Source organism: Carettochelys insculpta, chromosome 9 (genome assembly GCF_033958435.1).
Source record: "Carettochelys insculpta isolate YL-2023 chromosome 9, ASM3395843v1, whole genome shotgun sequence".
Lineage (NCBI taxonomy): Eukaryota > Metazoa > Chordata > Testudines > Carettochelyidae > Carettochelys > Carettochelys insculpta.
In genome coordinates, this window is record NC_134145.1 from 21,649,082 (window position 1) to 21,672,303 (window position 23,222).

Below are 23,222 nucleotides of genomic sequence, written 5' to 3' on the forward strand. Positions count from 1 at the left end.
GTGCCTGGTCATTGCCTAAAATGGATGCAGTTACATCTAAAGAAGTGTTTCAAAAAGATTTCTTTGTGCAGTAAAATTCTGCCTATCACCCTTACTACCAGTGAAAAGATCTGATTCCAGTAGCCTCACTGAAAACAGTGGGGCTTCTTATGGGGTAAGGTATAACTCAAATGGAATAAGGAGAGCAGGACTGAGCCTTAAGACCCACGCTTAGCAATCTCAGTAAGACTTGTATCAACATCAAAAATGCTCATTTGGCTCATCACAACTAGAATATAAAACAGATTAAATAAACAGGCTTCATATTTGTCATCATGTTAACTCAAGTGTGAATTCCAGACAGAACGCTGAGTCTGGAATTATTTTGGCAATTTCTAGAGTAGTGAAATGATAACACATGATTCCATTTCTCACTGACATGTTTGTTGCATCTCTCCTTCTTAAAAGAAGCAAGCTTTACCTTCTAGACTTTCTGTCCTTAGAATCAATTTCAAGGACAGTGAGGATCAAAGACTGCTAACTCTATACAACAGAAATGGACCTGAACAGTGAAAAGGCCACTGAATCCTGTGTTTTTGTTTAAACTGGCCTTATTTAAGCAGGGAACCTTTTCTTTGAATTGGGAGTTAAGACTGCACTCTCCACCCCCTAGTGCCAGGAGCACTAGTGTAGCTACTAAGAGAGCCTCTGGGTTTTAGTAGCTGATGCTGTAACCCGCTTCATCTAGTGTTCTCTGGCTACAGCAGGGCTCCATGGCCTGCAAAGAATAAAACATTTTCCTGGTCTATTTGCCGCCCACTCTGTGTGCAGTGAAACTGTGGTCATGCATGTCAGTTTAGGGCCTTATGCATGTGTGGAACTTGGGAAAAGTTTTGCCTCCACAACAGTACACAGAAGTTGTTGGATCATTCAAAATTTTGCATTAATCATATGATTTGTTAGCAATGTGAATATCAAATACAAGTGTCTTTAACCATTCACTTGTGTTAACTGAAACTATTGATTACATGGCCAATAGTTATAGCCTAGTACAACTCTCTTTTGCAATTCCATTTGGGAACTGGGCCAATATTGCAATAGTGCCTAACGTGTGTATGTGTGAGGATGGAAGATGGAAAGGAGAAGAGGGGTTTGTTCTTTTTAACTACAATGATTTAGTTTTCTCTTTTCTCTGGTGAAAACAGAGGTCATGCTATTGCAGTGTGTTATTTCACAGAAGTGACATGGGGGTAACCCTTATACATTTCCAGCAGTGGTGAAATACAGGTTGAACCTCTCTAGTCTGACACCCTCAGGACCTGACTGTTGTTGAACCAGAGAATTTGCAGAACCACAGGAGGTAAATATAGTCTAGCAGCATTACCAACACTTCATTGCTTACCGGGCTTTGAGAAGACATTTGAAGTAAATTACAGCTAAATAACAGCACAGAACACTGAGAACCAGGACTGGTGGCTGGAAACAAAGGGTATGGGACCCTGGGAAATTCAGCCACACCCCTGACATCTGGCTAACTATAATAATCCAAGACTATGGATGCTGCCAGACAAGATTATGCTGGACTACAGAAGCTCAACCTGTAGTTTCTTTTCACCACTTTCAGCTAGCTAAGGAAAAAATTTAGTTTTTAATTGGAAGCTATTGGAAAAAATATAGGACTAAAGATTTAAAAGGAAACTGCTGTATATCTTTTTTCTTGGTCTTAGTTGGGGAGGAAAGGGCATAAAGACAATGGCAGGGAATAAATGCTTGCACTAAGACTCAGGGTGTTTCTATTACACTGCTAAAACCCAAACACAGGTGGCACAGTGGGTGAACATTGCCCTTCATCTCCTGTGTTCTGGGTGTAAATTCCTTTTCAATCACAAATATGATTACCCTTAGTTCTTCTACAGTGGAGTACTGTCCATGAAATTTAGTATGACTGGTCTAGACAGGATAGAACTAAGTAAATAACAGAAAGGCCTGGGGACCAGCCTAGATCTGAAGAGTATCAGCAGTTCTATGTAGGGATGTTTGTACACTGCTTGCCTATATATTGCCCGATCTCTAGTTGCTGCCATTAGTCATTTACATGGGATCCATATTCAACTACAAAGTTGTCTACTGGCAAATCTTTTCAATGTTTTCCTGTACTACATTCTTCTAGAGGCTAATCCTCTTATTTTCGGCATCAATGCAAGTCTTTCCATTGGATCTAGTCTCTAAAGATTACGGCTATGTGTACACAAGAGAGTTTTGTGGACAAAACCTGTGGAGTGCCCACATTCCCAAGGCATTGTGTCGATAGTAAATTGACAGACTGTGGCACTTCTCCAGACAGCGTTCTGCTGCTGCCCCATGAGGCAGAATGTCTCTGTCGACAGATTCTGTTGACAGAACTGGTCTGGACATTCTGGGGGTTCCTTTGTTGACAGCAGGGCTTCCAGGACACCAGGAAGGTCTGTCTGCTGTGCTTCTGGTTGGCTGTTTTGTCAAGAGAGTGGCTGGGCAGTCCTCGGTGACAGCCTAGAAACAGGTACCTTTTGCAGATCTGTGATTTTTATATTTTAAAATTCTTTAGATATTTTAGGATCTAATTCTCAGCTCTCTCAATCTGTGTGTTAACCTTTTTCAGAGTGTTTAATTCTCTACTCAAATATAAGGTCAAAGCCCTTAGCTGAACTTTTTATTTCAGAAGAACTGAGTCTCTTGTCTGCAAACTTATTGAGAGAAAAATCTTGAAGGGAGAAGTGCTCATCAGTGCCTCTTGACTAACGTTACTAAGAATCTCAATTTGAAAGGAGTGGATGTTAAATCTGCTATAGCTCATAACTGTTCTAAGAAGCTCAGTTACTAAGCGCAATTAGCTTTTGAAATTAATTTTTAATATGTAGCCTTTTACATTATATTTGCATGCAAGATAGTGTTTAACACATTGAAATAAAGAGCTCAGAAGGCATCTCTAAAAACTGCAATGTCAAAAATGACTGTATTGTAAATACTCTGAAACTGGTCCACTAAAGGCTTGTCTATACTAAGTGGAAGATTGACCCAGTGAGGGTCAATCTTCTAAAGTTCAATTTTGCACATCTGGTGAAGATGAGGCAAAAATCAGTCTCTCTGGGGTCGGCAGCTGATCCCTATACTCCATGCAATAGCATGGAGTAAGGGAGGTTGATGCAAGAGTATAGAGGCTAGCTAGGGAAATAAGTCAAGCTGGATATGAATTATGCCGTAGCTAGAATTGCGTATCTGAAATTGACTTACTTCCCTAGTATAGACCTAGCCTTAAATTATCTACACAGAAGGCAGATCTGTAATCACACATCTCCAGCATGGTATATAAATATAAATAACATAAAAGATAGTATTTTAACTCTGTATCTCTCACTGAAAGCACAATCAACGTTCATGTTTACAACAATGAGAGGAAAGTTTTGGTGAGTCAGATCATACAAGTCCTTCAGATGCTTTTAAGTGAATATCGAATCTCTCCATCTATTTATAAGACATGCCGGCATGGTTTTACCTGCTCCCAAAAATGTGTGTCTTGAAGCAGGAAAGGTAAGACAGTGAATGTAAATGCTGCACTATTGTCCTTTGTTTCTACATTTAGAACTGTAAACAGGAACTGATTTCTTACTGAGTAGGTGAGGAGAGCTCTCATCTAGAGATTACAGAGTGTCTATGTTGAGATAATCCTATTAGGTTTGGTTAAAGATTCAGTGTTCATGCCCATCAAGTTCAGCATCAGTTTATGGTCTCTTTACTGATGTATTCTTCAAACAATTTTTTCACATTTGTTTTCAAGGCAAAAGGCTGAATTCAGATTTGCTCTCCCCTATGGTTCCACAAGTGGCTTGTACTACCTGAGTGATGAATGAAGGTGGTAAAGAAGAGGGCAGAGCCAAAGGATGTGCTGACTCATGCATATCCTCTTCAGCCTCCATTGGCTGAGCTCCTAGCATATAGCTTAGAATGGACTCAAAAGGATCCAAGCTCCTGCTCTATTCAGGAGAGACTGTCTTGTACCTCACTGTACTATCTCTTAGCAACAACAATTCAGACCATACAAGCTTAATTTAGCAGCTCTGTAACCAAACTAATGTGAACACCCTCTCTTATACCTCAAATAAAGAACTGAACCAGAGCCGCTTGCCACTTGATGAATTATAATAAAAATATCTGGGGGCGTAACTTGCAAATTTGAGTGCCTAACATTAAAAATCTAAGTCCATATGCAGGCTCTGAACACCTGGGCTGATGCCTCATTTTAGGTACCAGACTTCGGAAATGGTGGCACTTATTTTTCATCTCTGATAGTGGTATCGGACAGCTATTATACATTTCAGGCCAGACCCTCCTCACATGAATGGAACTCAATTTGTTGAGATGAGTCAGGACCTATCTTGTTCCCATTAAAATGAATGCCAGACTTGCACTTACTTCAAAGGGAGCAGGCAAAGCAGATTTGTCTTTCCAGCTAGAAGTAGTCAGAAAATAAGGAGGGGATGCAGTCTGTGAAAAACTGAAGTTCCAATTTTTTGCCAAAATTGTGACTTCACAGACATTTTGCAATCTGCTTTAGTCATGAAAAAGACCTGAATACTTGTAACAACAGCAGAACGCAGTTACAACTAAACACTTTACGGATTAAAAAGCTTCTCTGGGATTCTCCTGTTTTTCATGTCTATAGGATCGTTTTATTAAATCTTAAAAATAAAATCAAGCTTTTTGCTCACCTGTGGTTTAAGCATGTGTCTGCTTGATTAACTGTGGCACAAGATACTATTTATGCAAATGTGTTAGAGTAAGCTTCAGAAGAATGTGTCAAGTATGCTGGGTAATTTTTTTTTTATTATTATTTAAAATTATCCTGAACTCCACATGGCTGGCTTGCAAGCTTATTTTCCAGATCACTGAAAGCAATGAGAGAATTTTTGACAGACACCAGCTAAAGCAGCTTAAAATCAAAGGCATCAGTTTCTAAAGGAGTATCTATGGAAGAGCCATTGACCACATTTTTCTTAGATCACTGCTCAAGTGTGGTTTAGGCAGGATGTCAGGTCACAGAACTAGCATAATTCAGTCTGTTTTTCAATTCCTCCTCAGCACCTGGGTAAAAGAAATCCAATGGATTTATACAGTGTGGTCAAAGGTAATTTAAACATGTTCAAATGCTATTTACATTCTTTAATTTTTAGCACATTATCTTCATTTATAAGCTGAATACACTGGAAAACAAGCCCCGTTGCTTTACTGTATTAAACTCATAGCCTCTTCAGTTTTGAAACCATTTCCATTTGCTGGGGAGGGAATTTACAGTGGCTTTACCCTAAAGTTAACTTTTTTTAAAATGTGAAATGGTCAAAATTAATGAAGGGAAAAGTGAAGTCAAAGATCCATCATGGAACATCCCAATGCTTTTAGCAAATCACTTGAAATGAGGGAGGAAAACCAGTCCTTTTAACATTTTAAAGCTTTTGTAGCCTAATGAACCATGCTACCTCCTGTAGTTTCTATCAAGTTGGAATTTTTACAAGAAATTGTCTCATTAGCATTAAGTGGAAGCAGACTGGCCAACTTTTACTATAGCTTCCCGGAATGTTTTACCTCTCTCATTTGTATTTAGCTGATGGAGTACCACTACCTGAAGTGATACCCCCAAAATGTTAAGCACATTTAAATTACTAGTATCCTGGAAGTTAAATTAATCTTCCACAAGATGAAAAAGGGGCTTTTTATACTGGGGAAGAGGGGGTGAGACATACCACAAAACTTGCAAAGGGATGAATTCTCTCTTTCTACAATTGGAAATATACAAAAAGGCAAGATCAGTGTTATCTGAAGTCCTTACAGTTTATTCTCACTTGAGATTCTCATTTAAGTAGCTGCCTTTAAGGTTAATAGGAGTTGTGCACTTATGGCTGTAATGGGTCTGTTAAGTGGAAAGCTTGTTATTGCACATATTTCACATCTTGTAATGTATAAATTGTGTTTTGCTTTTGGTTGGAAATTAATAAAAAAGATAAATTTTCATTATGGGAAAACAGACTCTATAGCCCCCTGGACACCAAATCTAATGCATACGTCATTACAGGCATTTATTTAGCTGGCAGTCTGCAAAAAGGCAGACATGCGATAATGAATATTCACATATTTAGAACATTTCAGAGGCGAGTCATGTGGCCTTGTTGGCACTAATTCTACAACACTGTCTTCTTCCTGTCTTTAAATTTCATTTTTTTTGTTGCAGAAATGTCATCTATTTTATTTCTGGAGGTTTCAGTTTTACCAGGTTTCATAGTTCTAAAAGTAGATGAATAAAAGAAATATGAACAGATGGGCATTAACTACACGTGGAATGATAGTTTCAACGTTGTTTTTTAACTTTTATTTACATTTCTATTTAAAGTTCTGCAGGATTAAGGTCCAAATTCTCTGGTTGGTTGGAGCTGGGCTCAGACCACAGTGAAAGGAGGTGACCATATTTCACTTTTACATTTACCTAGTCAGGGAGATGGTATGAATTAGAGCAGTCCTCCTGAGGTCATTTCAACAGCCAGGAAAATGGGGGTGCCAGAATGCTACTGTGTCAGGGATGAGACAATGGATGGCACAGAACTGCTAAGAAGTATTTTACATTACTCAGGAATTTCCCTGCCAATGGGACTCCTCAAAGGGCTGGATCCCACACTGTATGGTTTCTCTGTGCCATTGGAGAGGTATAAACCAGCCATAGGAAGGCTGAGAAGCTGCTCTCAAATCTTGTTTTATAATACAGGTTTAAATGTGGCTGCATGGAAACACCAGATCTCCAAGCTTCTATTATATTTTAAAAAGGAAAATAGGGCATCTGGAGTTAAGTTTTGCTTCTTCTCTGGTTTTTAGGATGTGTCAAATGAATATACTTCATAGCAGAAAGAAGAACTTCGCAAAAAGCCTTCAAACTCTATGGTTAAAAGCAAGTAGAAATGTTGGAGTACGAACAAATGTGCATATAGTAATTAATGCTCTGCAGCAATGGTGATTTGTTAAAATCTCCTATGCCCAAACATATTAATTTTCAGAACCAGACTGAGGTATTGAACAGAATATTAACCTCATTGGGAATCCCTTTGGCATGTTCCTGTTATCCCTAAAACAGTTGTTTTTTTAGTTGGCTATTTTCAGTTACAATGCAAGACTAAAATGGCTCCCTTTCGTCTAAATATTCATAGAGAAAAGCAAAATCTGACTGAATTGTTTGCAGACCTAATCCATTTTAAGAGCATTTAATATTTCAATTAATGCATAAACTGAAGTATGCACTTCACAGCTTCTACCCTCTATAGCTGAATAAAAACTGTGACATGAATTTTGACACAGCCAAAAAAGCTAAAGTTATGCAGGCTCTGGATCAGCAGATCTCAAGTAGGTCTATTTGGGAGAGAACTTCTATTGTGCAAAAGGAAGAAAACTTCATGAGCTAAAAAGCTCAACGATAATTATGTAGCTTGGAAGTGGGAGCAGTTCCAGAACTCTCCACCAAAAATAATTCATCTACCCACCTCCAGCTAGGTTACATGGTCTGAGGAAATTACAGCCATACTAGAACATTAAGCAGCTTCACAAAAGACTGAGTCTGCATCTACACTGCCCCTCCCTTTGGGAAGGAGCATGTAAATGCAGCAGATGCTAATGATCAAATGTTAATGAGGCATTGATATGAATATTCATTGCTTCATTTGCATAAGGACAGCCACTCACAGCATTGAAAGCGCTGCTTTTGAAATGCAAACTAGCCATGCAGATGGGGTTCCTTCAAAAGGAAGCTCTGTTTTCAAAAGTGCCCTTCTTTCTGAAAAAAATTAGGAAGAACGCTGCTTTCGAAAGCAGGACTTCCTTTTCAAGGAACCCCATCTAGTTTGCATTTCAAAAACAGCACATTCAACATGGCAAGTGGCGGTCATTATGCAAATGAGGCAATGAATATTCATACCAATGCCTCATTACCATTTTCGATCTGCTGCATTTACATACCCCTTCCAAAAGGAAGGGGCAGTGTAGATGCAACATGGGAGATGCCAGCACTCTAGTCTCAGAAACAATTTTCTGAAAAATTAGTGTTGCAAAGAGAAACAAGAGCCATAGCTCCTCCACCCCAGACTCTGGTGAAGTGTAGTTTAGGATGTGGTTTGCCTAGGGTGATGGTAGAATCTCCATCATTTGGAGATATTTAAGAACAGGTTATATAAACATTTAACAGGGATGATATAGATGGTGCTTGGTCCTGCCATGAGGGCAGGGAACTGGACCTGATGACTTCTTGAGGTTTCTTCTAATATCCTTTGATTCTGTGTCCTGTCATCCCTCTGTCCCAGGCACTGTTTAATTATGAAGAGGGATGGGGGGGTGAAAAGGAGAAATCTGCTGGCAACGTGCTCACTCCTGTTGTCAGAATTCAGTCATATTGATCCACTGTAATCAAACCACATTTCCTCTCTAAAGATCTTCCCTACCAGACTCCATGTCCCTCAGCAAAGTGAATACCCATATATTAGGACATCTAAGGACTCATTGAGCATGCTCAGAAGATTTATGTTCATGTGGATTCAGACGAGATAGAAGGGCTAAGTCAACTGATTGCATATTACCTTATCAACTGATTACCATATTACAAGCATCATGAAGCTGTCACCTGGGAGCAATCATGAAAATGGAAATAATTTCTTGTCAGTACAGCTATGTCTACACTAGCACGCCCTTTCGAAAGGGGGATGCTAATGAGACACTTTGGGATATGCTAATGAGGCTCTGCAATGATATGCAGCACCTCATTAGCATAATGGCAGCCGTGGCACTTCAAAAGTGCTGCTTTTGATCACATGCAGCTCCTCTATACAGGGTCCTTTTCGAAAGGACCCTGCACACTTCCAAATCCCCTTATTCCTATTCCTTTCGAAGTGCCCCGGCTGCTATTATGCTAATGAGGTGCTGCATATTCATTGCAGCGCCTCATTAGCATATCCCAAAGTGTCTCATTAGCAACCCCCTTTCAAAAGGGGGGTGCTAGTATAGACATAGCCTGTGTGGCACTTCTGGGAGTGAACCCAGGCATGCACACAATCTCCCCACATGACTCTCCATGTGATTCCTCCTCACCACGCCCCCAGCTCCAGGCACCCACACTCTTCTCATCTCCTCTGCACGATCCACATCTATCCCATGCTACCAAGGAGAGGGTCTCTGTCCGGTTCCTGCTGAAATATCTATTTGCAAATGTATCATTTCAGTGCTAACCACCAAACTCCTTGTCACTTTCTCAGTGCAAATTGCTTAAGAACAATTCGACTTGTCTGAAATTCAGAAGCTCAGAGTGTTAGGACAGAACTTCACACTAACTTTTCACTTCCTCCCATATGTGAGTTTGTGCACACGTTTTAAAATTATTTCGTATGTTAAAAAAGCTGAACATGTTTGTTTAAAAAAAATCAAAATCTTCATGGCAAGTTGTGAAATATGGATTATTTACCTCCAAACTAGACGAGCAAGATCCAGTCTTAGAAGTAAATGCATATTTAGGCTTTAAGGCATATTGTTTTTCCAGGTAATTACATATTTTGGTATACACATTCTTTAATACACACTTATGTGGGGCAAGCAGATATTTTGGTAGGCATAATGTTTACCATTATTTTTCTAGAGTGCTAACTCTGAAAATGTGCAAAAGAGCAGATTTCACTGTAATGTCTTCAGTACTCCGGTATCTTAGAAACCCCATATTTTCTAAATATATATAGAAAAGTTAAAAAAAGCTGTCTAGTTATGAAGAATACATTTTCCTGCCAAGTTATAAACCCTTGATAAACTGTGTTTATATTAGAAATTCTGAAACACCCTTAAATTCAATATTAATAAAGAATAATGATCAGTAACACTATAATTACAGCACCATTGCCTATATATGAATGCAATGGTAGTTAATAGACCTGAGCTATTGCACATTCAGGAACCTATAGAGTTACAAACTTTAGTAATTTCAGTGCGGGACAGTAGTTTTAGCATAAGAAATGTTGCACTGCTTGGAGCAAATTCATTTATTTTCTATATTTTTATTGGGATAAATTTTATTGAGCTAAATTCTATATTTTTATTGGGATAAAAATAATTGTTTAAAAAATCTGAAGGGTGAGAAGTATCAACTGGATGAGAACAGAATATATCATAAAAGAATCAGCTAGAAAGCAAATATATGTCACAGATTAAAAGATCAAGTTTGTAAATGCCACTATATTTAATTTGCAACAGTCCGCACAGTCCACATTGAAAGAATATCCCAATAAGTCCCAAACTGTACAATTACTAGGTTATCATAGGAAACAGTTTAACCTAAAAAGCAAGCAACTTTATTCGACCAATATTGAATTGGGCCCCAATCCTTCAAAAAACTCTGGACTGTGCTTAACTCTATGTACTGTGAGTAGTTTCATTGGGATTACTCAGTGCACAAAGTTAGGCATAAGCATCATTCTTTGCACATCTGGAGCCTTAGATGGCCAGATGTTCATAAATCCCCTAAGAGACACCAAACCTGCAAACACTTAATGACTGACAGTGTTAATGTGAGTGGCCCAATAAGCATGTGCAGGATTGGTCTCTTAAATTTTCACACACAACTATTGCTTTTGAATATGCAGAGCTGATAGATGTTTACGTGACTAGTTTGCAGAAGTAAATGTTGCACCCACAAATGTAGGTTTTGGCATGCTACAACCTGTCTCACAAAAATTGCAAGTGCAAATTCAGAGGCTGGGGTCAAAATGTGGCCCATGTTTTCTAGTGGCTTTATTGGCAAGAATATTCTCATGATGCAAAAGAGTAAATACCTACTTTTTTCATATTTAATAAAAATGTTTCCATACTCTATTCTGTTGTCAGAATCCTCACATTCCATGTGTCAGTAATCATGAAAACAATTAGCCTAAATACAGAATTCTGCCTGGCCACAATATAGGAACAATTCCTAATTCATGTGAGAAGAGGCATCTGAGTTATACATCTCCTTGATCTGTTTCTTTCTTCATAAAACTGTACTGACATGTAATACTTTCTGCAGCACCATTTTTTCTACTGAATGGATACTAGAGCTTAGCACTTTAAAGCTGCAATACAAGAGTGATCAGGATGTCAGGATAGTGAGTGATATGGTTCCAATGGTTTTATACACTGTTTCCTCCACTAAAAAAATTCATCATGTTATTCAAGGTTTTAAAAAAAATGACATATTTATGAAAAATAGAAACTGCTTAGCACGCAAATTTAACAGTCTAATAGAAATATTCTAATCTGTTACTAAAAACAAACAGCATGAATCAATACATTTTATTTCCATGTTATGGAGTCTGTGAATTCTTTTGCTGCTCCGTATCCAAGCTTCATTTAGTAATTAGAACACATTTGCTGCCTATGTTGCAATGGAGCAGTTGATTAAGGGAATAAAGAAATAAACTGAGTTTTAAAAAATAGGATATTTGCAAAATGAACTTGAAAGTGCTGAATATGTACAGCACCTAGCTAGCTAGTTACCATGCTTAACACAGCAGCAAAAAATGACTGAGCAGGAGTATGATTGAATGAAATTTCAGTGGCAGTGATATTAAAAAAGGTAGCCAAGTTAGCAATGTGTTGTTCAGTGACAATTGTAACATACAAAACTCCAGCTTTTGATGGCATCAGTCTGTGTATTATTTACCGTGTTTTTATATATTGAATGAGTGACTGGATAATTTTATACTATAATTAAAGGTTTACTTAGAAATTCTTATTACTGGTGGCTCCTTCTATACGGTGCCCAATCCATTGACATTGAAGTCAGTGGGTACTGACTACAATGGGTGATGTACTCAGCAAAATATGGTCAATTTTTACAAGGACTCATTTTTGAAAGAGACTTAACCTCAGCCTCCAGTTTTGCAGGTGCAATTTGGTGCTCACAATTAATTTACAGCATGATTGTACAATAGATTGAGAGCACAAAACTGTGTCAGCAGAATTGGAGGCTGTTTGAAAAATAACACCTCCATCATATCCACAAAAATAAAATATCCTATTTTAGGATTCAGTCCCTTATTCAGGTAAAACCTCTCTCTCAATGCAATTATTCAGATTCAGCAAGAGCCATGTATGAAAGGTGAAATTAACTGTCATGGTAAGCTATCCATACTATATTAGCAGTGAATTAATGAGATTCAGACAATTAAGACACACTGTGCCAGTTTTTGTCAAGTGTACCAGAATAGGATTATTTTATTGGAATTGCTTGTTTTTAAATTTATCTATACTAAATGCATGTTCAGTGCTTCCTATGTTCTTAAATATGAGATTTTAAAACATTCTGCAATGACAGTAATGTTGCTAAATTAGTGGAGAGACTACAACTCAAGCACAAGAATACCGTTTTGTGTAGTATTGGCCAGTAATAAGAAAGGAACCATCACCATCTCACCCATACAGCCTTTTAAGAGTTCTGACTTAGAGCAATGAAAGAGAAAAATGCTACATTCACAAGAAGTCTCTTAAGAGAGTTGTGCTGTATTTTGTATCCGGAATTTTTTTTCCAGACAAAATCTACACATTAACTGCACTAGAGGGAAAAAAATAAGGGGACTGTAACTGTACTATTCATACTTAACTAGTTAAAAATATCACGCAGTCTAGTTGTTGTGGGCAGAGTTTGGAGCAGTTCCATTACCCCACTGGAGGTGGAGGAGAAGGTTTTTTTTTTTTAAGCCAATAACATCTTTGTCCTCAACTGGAGATACAGTACACTCAAATTCACATTTTGTCATTTACCAAAATACATTCCCGATTTGTTGGAGAGGAAAAGAAAAGTTGTATTTTATGAAGGCACACCCATGCTGAATTTACAGGGGGATGGGAAAGCAGAACTGCATAATGCAGTCATATTACAAGGCTCATTCTTGAAACCTGAATATCATGCTAGAAGAAAATCTAGATATGTGTTATATTCTGAAGAAATGTTTTGAAGGCAATATTATTTGACTTTTTAAAATAAAAAGGTTTCTGAATAAATGTGGATAGAATCTTATTGAAAGAGGGAACTGAATACTTGTATTGCAGCCTTAAAGAATCACATTTTCACTGCAATATTTTTTTGTAAACTACAGTCTGCAACCAAGCAGACCATGACTGAATGCTTTTGAAAACTTGTAGATTACAAACATGAAATCACAATTAATATTCTCTAAAAGTAATTTCAGAGCTTTCACGTCTTAAAAAAGGACAATGTGTACTGCTTCACAAGGTAATGCAGCTAATCAAAAAAAGGAGTAGAATTAAAGTATTTACATAATGAGCAATTCTACAGAAGGCGATCATCCCCATGTAAGCATGGCTGATTATATCCCACGCTGCTTTTAACAAACTCTACCAGATTGGCTCCAGTCATCAGCACTTTCAGAGAATCCTTAAAAACCTTTCATGGTTCTTTATATTTATTGTAGAATGATGTTCTTCAGGTAGAATATGCTGGTGAAAGAGGATAGTGTCAACACAAGGTACCAGCAGGAGAACAGAACTTCAGCACCACCGGTAATCCCATACTGGGCTGTACTTGGAGCTGGAAAGAAAAGAATAAAGAATAAGTAAATATTTCTCTTCCTCATCCCCAATACTTTTATTTTACAGTAATCAGGACATCTTTCTGTGTCAGGAGTGCTCAACATGAAACTAGAAAATAAGTGGAAAATGTAACTGAAAGATAGAAAGATACACTACAAAGTTAGCCTGATAATGTCTATTCTGACATGTTACTTAGAACAATAAATAATTATTACCACCAAAATTATTACCATAATTTTGAAAATTATGCAATTGCATCCTTGTTAGGACAGGTGAATCAAAAGTCTAGGCTACGTCTACACCAGAAGCATCTGTTGACAGAAGTTACAATCGACAGGGAAATCTCAGCAGAGCCTCTGTCGACCAATTGCATCTATACACAACATGCTCTGTCGACAGAGAACAGTGAGACTGCACTTCCCTCTGGTGTCAGAAAGCAGAATGGCAGCCCTCTCTGTCAAGAGAAGCAGGCACGCTGCACTTATGTCAACAGAGTACTCTTGGCAGATTGTTATGCCTCAAATTTTTGAGGAATAATACTGTCAAGGCAAATGCAGAGTTCTGTCCAGACCCTGTCGACAGAATCCTTTAAGTGTGTAGATGCTCCCTGAGTTTTGTCAACAGAAGACCCCTTCTGTCAACAACGCTCTGGAGTGTAGACCCAGCCCTAGTGTTCAGATGTGCTGAGCCTCAAGCTTCCTATTGAAGCCAATGGCAGTTGAGGAAACTCCACATTGCTGAAAATTAGATCATTGACTCAGGTGCCAAAATATAGTTAGTTACCTAATTTTGGACAACAAAGGTTGACAACTTTGGGTTTAACTAGGAGGCCCATGGTTATTTTCACTTTCTTTAAAAAGACATTTGTTTTACCTTTTCTTAGTGCAAACATATATTACAATCCTCCATTTTAACATCTCAGTGAATATTATAGTTATAATTAATACATACAAATAGAATTAAAAATACAACAGAATATTAAAAGGAACAGCAGCTGAAGAAATAAAAACTGAGTTTTGACAACGCAATGTTCAGATTGCTTTCTGGCTATCTTGGTGGGGAATTTAACCCTGGACTAACAGAAAGACAACACTGGAAAGTATTCATTTTGTTCACAAAATCATAGATATTAGAAATGAAAAAGAACTATCAAGTCATCCCGGATATCCCTCAGACTGAAAGATTATTTCGACTGTACATTCATATTTTCTGTACAGTTTTTTTCCATAGAGCTAACACAGTATCACAATTAGTCACAGAGCATTATTCTTTTAAACCTGATGCAGCTCAAAGAAAATCAAACCTTAAGGAACAAATAAGATAATTATGGTGAGAACCACAGGAAGGTCTGATTTAATACTCTGTAGGGGCTGAATTCTGTCCTCAGATTTGCACCCACAATTGTTACTGCAATGAATTGAAAATGCACATGTGACTCTCCATGCAAAATCTGGGCATCACCACAGGCGCTCGTTTTCAAGATTGTTCGAACACTGGTAACTTGATTTCTCGTAGATCTAACAGTGTCAAAGGTACAGACCAGAATTTTATGATATGATCTTTCCCCATTTCCTAACACACTACTGACTATGGTCTTGATTCTGCATTCTGAATGAAACCAACACTCCTAGTCAAGACAAAGGCAGTTTTATGTGCACAAATACCCTTTCGGCATATATGCAATATGCAAAGCTGAAAAGGAAATTACAATTTACAAGATGACCTGTGTTTCCTTAAATCATGTCTTGGTACAGTCTTTGATTCAGGAAAGATTCCCTATTTAAGACATGATTTTAAGCATTTTAATGGATCTTAAGCACTTGAATAAAGTTAAGCTTGCTTAAAAGATACCCTGAAGAGGGATGGATTTAAGCATGTTCTTAAGTGTTTTCCAGAGCCAGGACCATAATTATTTCCTAAAGAAAGAATTGGAGATACACATGTGGAGCTGGACAGGGCCTTGGGAGGACATCTAGTCCAGTCCCCTGCCCTCTTGGCAGGACCAAGCACCATCCCTAACATCTATTTGCCCCAATCCCTAAACAGCCTCCTCAAGGATTGAGCTTTCAACCCTGGGGTCAGCAGGCCAATATTCAAACCACTGAGCTATCCCTCCTTATTAGCCAACACCCACTGTATCTTATTTTTATCAAAGCAATACTAAATTATTGCTTATTTCAATCATATTGTATTTCTTTTAAAAGAGAGAAGCAATCTAAGTATAACATCTTGAATTTTGATGCCTACTACTAATTATTCTCTTAGATAAAATACAAGAAACTCAAAATCTGATGAAAAAATGCAGCGATGCTAAGAATTCTAGGGCTGTGCTTGTAGCTGAAGAGAATTTTCCTCTGGGTGTCCACATGTAAACACTCAGGTTTCTTTTCTGTTTTTATAAGCACAGTTTATTTTAAACTGAACACAGTAAAATGAAACAAACAAAATATGTGAAGCTGTATTACAACTTAAAAAAGTCAGGTTATTACAAAATACAAAATTGTTTTCAGAAGAAAAAATCTATCAGACGCTAGATGGTCTTACAATTTCCTATTATACAAATCAAGTTATTTGAGTCCCCTGAACCCAAATTTTCATGTTGTAATTTTTATTTGTTTTTTTCCAGATGTGCCCATTGTCACTAATTCAATCTTGTTTTCTAGCTTATTTAGTGATGAAAAAGGGATCCTTAGTGAGGAAAAAAAAAAGTTATTTTCATATAGAGGAAGTGAATAATTACTAGTTTAATCAAACATTTCTAGTGATTTATGGACGACAGGCAGAAAACCTACATTTTTGGCTTTATGGTCTTAACTGTTGCTGGATTTTGAAATGTTTTTGTTGCCTCAGGTCCCAGGATGTTTAATTAACATAAAAGCTTAAAACACTACTCCTTGGTCTTGCAAAAGGATCTTGGAATCCCAACCCTGGAGTTGCTGGATAGTTATGAGAAAAAAAAGAAAAGGCAATATATTCGTTAATTTTTATTCATAGATATTTTTCATGCTAAATTTTAGGAAAAGTGAGGGAGGAGTTACATTAATATGTTACAAATTATGAAATCTCCAAATGGCTTACATCTTAGGCTTCTTTCCCTTTCCTTCCACTAATATCTGAGGGCCAGATTCTGATACCCTTACTCGTGTTGAGTAACACATGCCCTATTGATTTCAACACGACCATCTGTACTATATTCAACATGGAGGCTATGTTTACACTTGCCCCCTTCTTCAAAGGGGGCACGGTAATCAGGGTGGTGGAAGATTACTAATGAAGTGCTGCAATGCATATACAGCACTTTATTAGGCAAATTCTCCCCCATGGGAACTTCGAAGTGTCAAACTTCGAAGTTGTTGCGGGGGAGAATTTGCCTAATGAAGTGCTGCATATGCATCACTGTACTTCATTAGTAATCGCCCATCACCCTGATTACCATGCGTAGACATAGCCGTAGTGTACTATTCAATATAAGTAAAGACTTTAATCTATGAATTGATGCTAGTGAGGAGCAACGGAGGCAGGGAAGATGGTAACAGATTTTATGTGTGGTTATTATACACATCTGCAACTTAGAAAAATGGGTCCAGCCACCACAATTATAAAAATTAATTAATGCAATACAATAATTTGATATCTATATGTAAACACATAACAGAATATCAAATCTTGTAATGACGAAGATCAATTGCTCAGCTTTAGTATATTATTTTAAATGCAAGAAGCTCAACTTTTTCTTGGCCCTTCTGAAATGTTTAGTAAGTGTTCATTCCCCTCTGGACTGTGGTGAACACTTATTTTTGTGATATGTCTAGCCAATTTTGCAAACACAAGAGCTTATCAATACACCCCAACTTTTTGAACGTTTACCTGAAGGGGTTTACTTTCTTGAAGCACAGACTTACATAAAATAACTCAACAAACCAGCAGTCATGTAGCACTTCAAAGACTAAAAAAATAATTTATTAGGTGGAGAGCTTTCATGGGGCAGGCCCATTTCCTCAGATTTGGAGATATAGCCTACACAGTAGAGCACTGACAGTTTTCTAATACAGAGATTAAAAAAAATTGAAATAAAAATTAACAAACCAGATACATAGAACAATTAAGCATCCTGCCTGAGATCATTACACATATCAAAGGTAGGGAAACTGTCTTTGCAATGTGTGAGGTAACTGCTATCTCTATTAAGGCCAAGATTCCACGTATCAAATTTGAGCATAAACTTAAGATTCAAATTTATTTTATTTGTCAGTGCATCTTAGCAGTTTCCACCTGCAGAGCACCTTGTGGCAAAGAAAAGTGGTATCATTGCTTACCTGTCTCTGGAAAAAAATTTACACAGTCTTGTACTATCTTCATTGAATCCACCCCATAAGCCTAAGTAATGTTCTGTCACATTTCAAGATTGCTCTTGGTAAATCTGACAGGTTACATGGCAGTTGAATGCCAACAGCACACATGGAAAATAAGCTACTCAACACTTAATATTCAATGGTCTTCAGGGAAAGATTTTGTTTACAAAATTCACTCCAATATATCAAACAATACACTCCTGCTATGATTCAAATGGACCCTGTGCTTTCTGATTTATCACTTATTTCAAGGCTTTCCACATTTAGATGTACAACCTGATTTTGCAACCCTTTTGTTGAGCAGCACTTACTCATATGAGCACTCCCTGGTCACGGGAGTTGTACTTTATGTTGCAGAATTAGGCCTTTAAATTGTAGATCTAACTTTGTATCCATTTCTGTAGAAACTTGTTGTCAAGCATGGAGGGGAGGAGGGATAGCTCAGTGGTTTGAGCTTCGGCCTGACAGGGTTGTGAGCTCAATTCTTGAAGAGGCCATTAGGGGACTGGGGCAAATAGATTTCAGGGATAGTGCTTGCTCCTGCTGAGATTATTAGCTAGAATAGGGTTAGGAGAACGCATGGATGGATACACCCAAATAGCCATGGGAAATTGCACCTCCATCACTAGAGCTAACTTGAGGAATTTTCCAGTCCTATTCATGCTGCCACTAGGACAACTAATAAAAAGACATGGCCCATGTGATGACAATTTACAAACAAAGAACAACTAGTTGAAGCTAACCCATCATGCAAGATGGAGTTTACACTGGTTGGTAAAAAGAAATGCCTGGAGGAGTTTCCTGCTCCAGTGAACTCCCCTTCTGTTGAAGATACATTTTCATTATTGGTCATGGTAGTCCATGGTTCAGGAGTATTCCTAGCTTCCTTATTGGCACTGAGCTCCTACACAGAATTTATGAGCTATACTTTCTAACATCTCTATTTGGCTAGGAGACTCCATCTCATCCTGACAAATGATGACTTGGCCTCAGAAATGTATGCCTTCGTTATCTCCTGGGTCAATGATAGCAGCACTGCAATACAACTAGGCATGAAGTCATTAGTCCTTAGGAAAACTCCAGCTAGTGCATAATACAACAGCACATCTCTTCAGCAACACAGGCAAACACAAGCACATTGAACCTGGTCCTTGTCCCTCTACACGGGCTATCCACAATAAAAGATTTCAATTCTTATCTTCAGAGCACTTAGTGATCATGACCCTGGATACCTAGATCTCCTGTAGTTCTGGAAAGGACTGTGGTCAAAAAGTCTGCTTTTGAGGTTCAACGAGTTACACACAGCAAGAATAAATCTTATTTCTATAGGAGATAAATGACTTGAGGGCCACTCCAAAGCTATATAGAAAACACTACATAAAGAAAAATTGCCTCAAACATTGACTTTCCATTACAAGTGTAAGGAGTGCTGGTATGGCCTTGCCTTCAGTCACAAATGCACATACCACATTTAAGTGGAATTTAAGTGTGTTTTGAACAGTAATAACTAAAAGTTTTACTAGTTTCCTTGTGAAGCAATGTGAGACATAGCTTCCAAGTTCTCACCAACTTTCAATTTACATCAATCTTATTATGCAGAACATTACAGATATGCACAAAACATCACTTTTACTTTACAAGCACAGGTTTCAGCTAATAGATACATAAAAAGATAAAATTAGGCCCCGATCCAGAAGACTTTACTTGCTCAAGATGTCCTTTAGTGGCTAGTGGGTAAGAACTGTAGGACTGGTTCCTCTCTAGAGGAATAATCTGAGTTACTTCTCAGGCAGAAGTGAAAGGGGGGGTTCTCTTTTACTTTTCTATTCTTTGACTACAATGGTAGTTTATAGTTAAAGTCAGTATGACAAAGTGACCTTGAATTCATTACAAAAGTCAAGCTAGCAGGCTCAAGCATATGGGTAGATAGCATTTCATCACATCATATTAAAACTGTCCCCCCAGTGTAAAAGACAATCTGAACTGCTGTGGCTCTATAAACCAGTGGAAAATTATGTAAATCTGATTTCCTTGGTATGAACCAGCACTATCTTTTTAAAGCTTATTAAATCATATCCAGATTGTATAAATACAAAGACACTAGAACATTTGGAATAAAAATATTATTTTCAGGTAACTGAAAAAATTAATGGCTTTCCAAGGCTGACAGATCAGAACAATTCAAGACTTAAAAAGTAACCTAGAGGATATAGTATCAATAATTTGACTTTTTAATGATATAACATACCCATAGACTTAATACAGAGTCTCAATTAAATAGTCATGCTGGGGTTAATATGGCAGTTTCAACAAAAGGTTCAGCTGGAAGAACCTTATGATAAATATCTTTATTTGCCAAAAATATCTCTGAACACCAATATCGTGAGCAGAAGGAGACTCAACTCTAGGAATAATGGGCCAATTTCACTTCTGGCATACTAGTGACGTCAAAGAGGTCACACAAGGGATGAATCTCTATTTGTAACGGTTATTTGAGACAACAGCTGGAAAGCCAACAGAAGGAGCGAACGCAAAGTGGACCCAGTTCATGCTCAGGATTGCTTTCGCAGGCTGCTTACTAGGACACAGTAGCACAAATTGTATGTTGGGCTCTACTTTTTTGTGACCGTATAGTCACCTGTTATGGCCCTATGGGAAGGGTGTCAAGACAGCCAGGAAAAGCAACGATTCCATGCCTCCAAAGGGCAGTTTCTGTCAACAGGGCTCCTATGGAGTTTCAAACAGAACTTAAAACTACTCCCTCTCCCTGCCTCACGCTCCTAGCACCACAGCTTCCCTTGCAAACAGAGGGCTGGGATGAATTCTTTATCTTCAGGGTCTACAGACTAATAATTACTGGGTATGTTTGACTGTCGCATTCAGAGTGAAACAGAAAGGCAAAACAAAACATGCATTCAGAATCAAACAACAACCTGCAATCTGATTTTTCTTGGGCAAAGTTGTTTTTATTGAAGAAAAAAATGTTGACAATTTTCATTGCAATAAAACCAGTCCCCTTATATTGCAGAAGGTTGAAAGTATCTTTCCTCCATCTGTGAATGTTCATTTCCCAAATATCATGGTATATTAATAAGCAAGTTCACAGTAAAATGGCTAACTGTGTAGTTTAAAATGAAAAGTAGGTCATTTGGGCAATTTTTAAAGAAAATTGCAATTTTTCTGCACAAACCACTCTGACTGGAATGGGAATTGGAAATACTATTGAAATATAATTTTGAAAGACATAAAAAAATTAGGGAAGACATACACATTATCCTTCAAATACCTCGTGGATCACTCAGTAATACTTCTATTTCACTAAAACATCCTTATTGCCATAGGGTTTGCTGGATAAATCTTCTGCTTGTGTTTGCAGTCTGGGTATAACCTTCAGGATAAAGTATGCTCAGTAAAGAGTAGGAATGGAAATAACCAGGTGCTCATCTGCTAGAACATATTGGAATGGGAAAGATCTCTTGAGGCAAGATGTATACTGCATTATCTAGTTCAGGCTACGTCTACACGTGCAGCCAACATCGAAATAGCTTATTTCGATGTAGCGACATCGAAATAGTCTATTTCGATGAATAACGTCTACACGTCCTCCAGGGCTGGCAACGTCGATGTTCAACTTCGACGTTGCTCAGCCCAACATCGAAATAGGCGCAGCGAGGGAACGTCTACACGTCAAAGTAGCACACATCGAAATAGGGATGCCAGGCACAGCTGCAGACAGGGTCACAGGGCGGACTCAACAGCAAGCCGCTCCCTTAAAGGGCCCCTCCCAGACACAGTTGCACTAAACAACACAAGATCCACAGAGCCGACAACTGGTTGCAGACCCTGTGCCTGCAGCATAGATCCCCAGCTGCCGCAGAAGCAGCCAGAAGCCCTGGGCTAAGGGCTGCTGCCCACGGTGACCATAGAGCCCCGCAGGGGCTGGAGAGAGAGCATCTCTCAACCCCCCAGCTGATGGCCGCCATGGAGGACCCAGCAATTTCGACGTTGCGGGACGCGGATCGTCTACACGGTCCCTACTTCGACGTTGAACGTCGAAGTAGGGCGCTATTCCTATCTCCTCATGAGGTTAGCGACTTCGACGTCTCGCCGCCTAACGTCGAAGTTAACTTCGAAATAGCGCCTGACGCGTGTAGACGCGACGGGCGCTATTTCGAAGTTGGTGCCGCTACTTTGAAGTAGCGTGCACGTGTAGACGCAGCTTCAATGTGCTACCATCTGCTAAGCATATTCTGCATCAGTGCCTCCTCTCCTTGCCTTCACTTGTGGAAATGGCCAGTTGTTATCTTTAAAACACAATTACAACCACTGGCCCATCCCTCAGACTTAGTACCCAAATACACAGCACCAATTATAGTGATTTGGCAGTGACAGTCTTCTGCAGAGATTAATGTGGAGGCACTTTTCTTCTACGCACACTGTAAACCGCAACTATTTGAAAAGAGTTGGAAATGTCCCACACTTGTTCTAACCTTGCCAACATGAGTTTTGTTTGAACTGAGTATGAGAATATACTTGTTTCCTGCAAATTAATAAAGAGTTAGATTTTTTTTCAGGGGTGAGAGTTGTGCTCGCGCAAATTAAGTCTTAAAAATTCAAATGTGCTATGGACTTAATATGCCTTCAGAACTACTAGGCCACACATCCAGCATGAGAAACTGTTTGGAAAGAAAAAGTGAAATATTTTTCTCCTCCACCATTTTGTCTTGGTAAGGGTGGGCAAGCAGGTTCGTAGGCTCAGCTTAGTGAACTTTTCATTACCATTTTTAAGGCTGTCTTTAACAGATGAAGCAATTTAGTTTTGAAATAATAAGTTAAACGCTTGAAAATATTGTGGAATTAATAGTACATAAGACTGTCCACTAAATGTTAAACATTGAACTAAGTTGCTATATACAGATGTATATGTCTGAACATATTCACAGAATAATCATCAAAGATGCATATAGGATTAGACATACAAATAGATGCAATCACAGAATCATGGAACACTAGAACTAGAAGGGACCTCGAGAGGTCATTGAGTTCAGTCCCCGACCCTCAAGGGAGGACAAAGTACCACCTTGACAGGGTGATATTCTCCCTGTCCCAAATACAGGGCAGGAAGATATGGCGGGGGGCGGGGGGGAGCTCCTCCTGGCTCCACCAAGCACTGGGGAGTTGAGAAGGAGGCAGCAGCCACCAGTGCTCCCTGGGAGCCCTGGGGATGTGGCAGCCCCCAGCACTCCCCAAGCCCTGGAGAAGTGG

At 38.6% G+C, this 23,222-nt stretch overlaps 1 protein-coding gene across 1 annotated transcript in view; it reads right to left on the bottom strand.

Moving 5' to 3' along the window:
• Nucleotides 1-11,172: 11,172 nt before the first annotated feature.
• NEGR1 (neuronal growth regulator 1) overlaps nt 11,173-23,222 on the bottom strand; it is a 557,496-nt gene continuing 545,446 nt past the window's right edge. Inside the window, exon 7 of the mRNA XM_075002303.1 lies at nt 11,173-13,603. Within this exon, the coding sequence (XP_074858404.1) occupies nt 13,479-13,603 (125 nt within the window). The 3' untranslated portion in view covers nt 11,173-13,478. The remainder of the gene's footprint in view (nt 13,604-23,222) is intronic.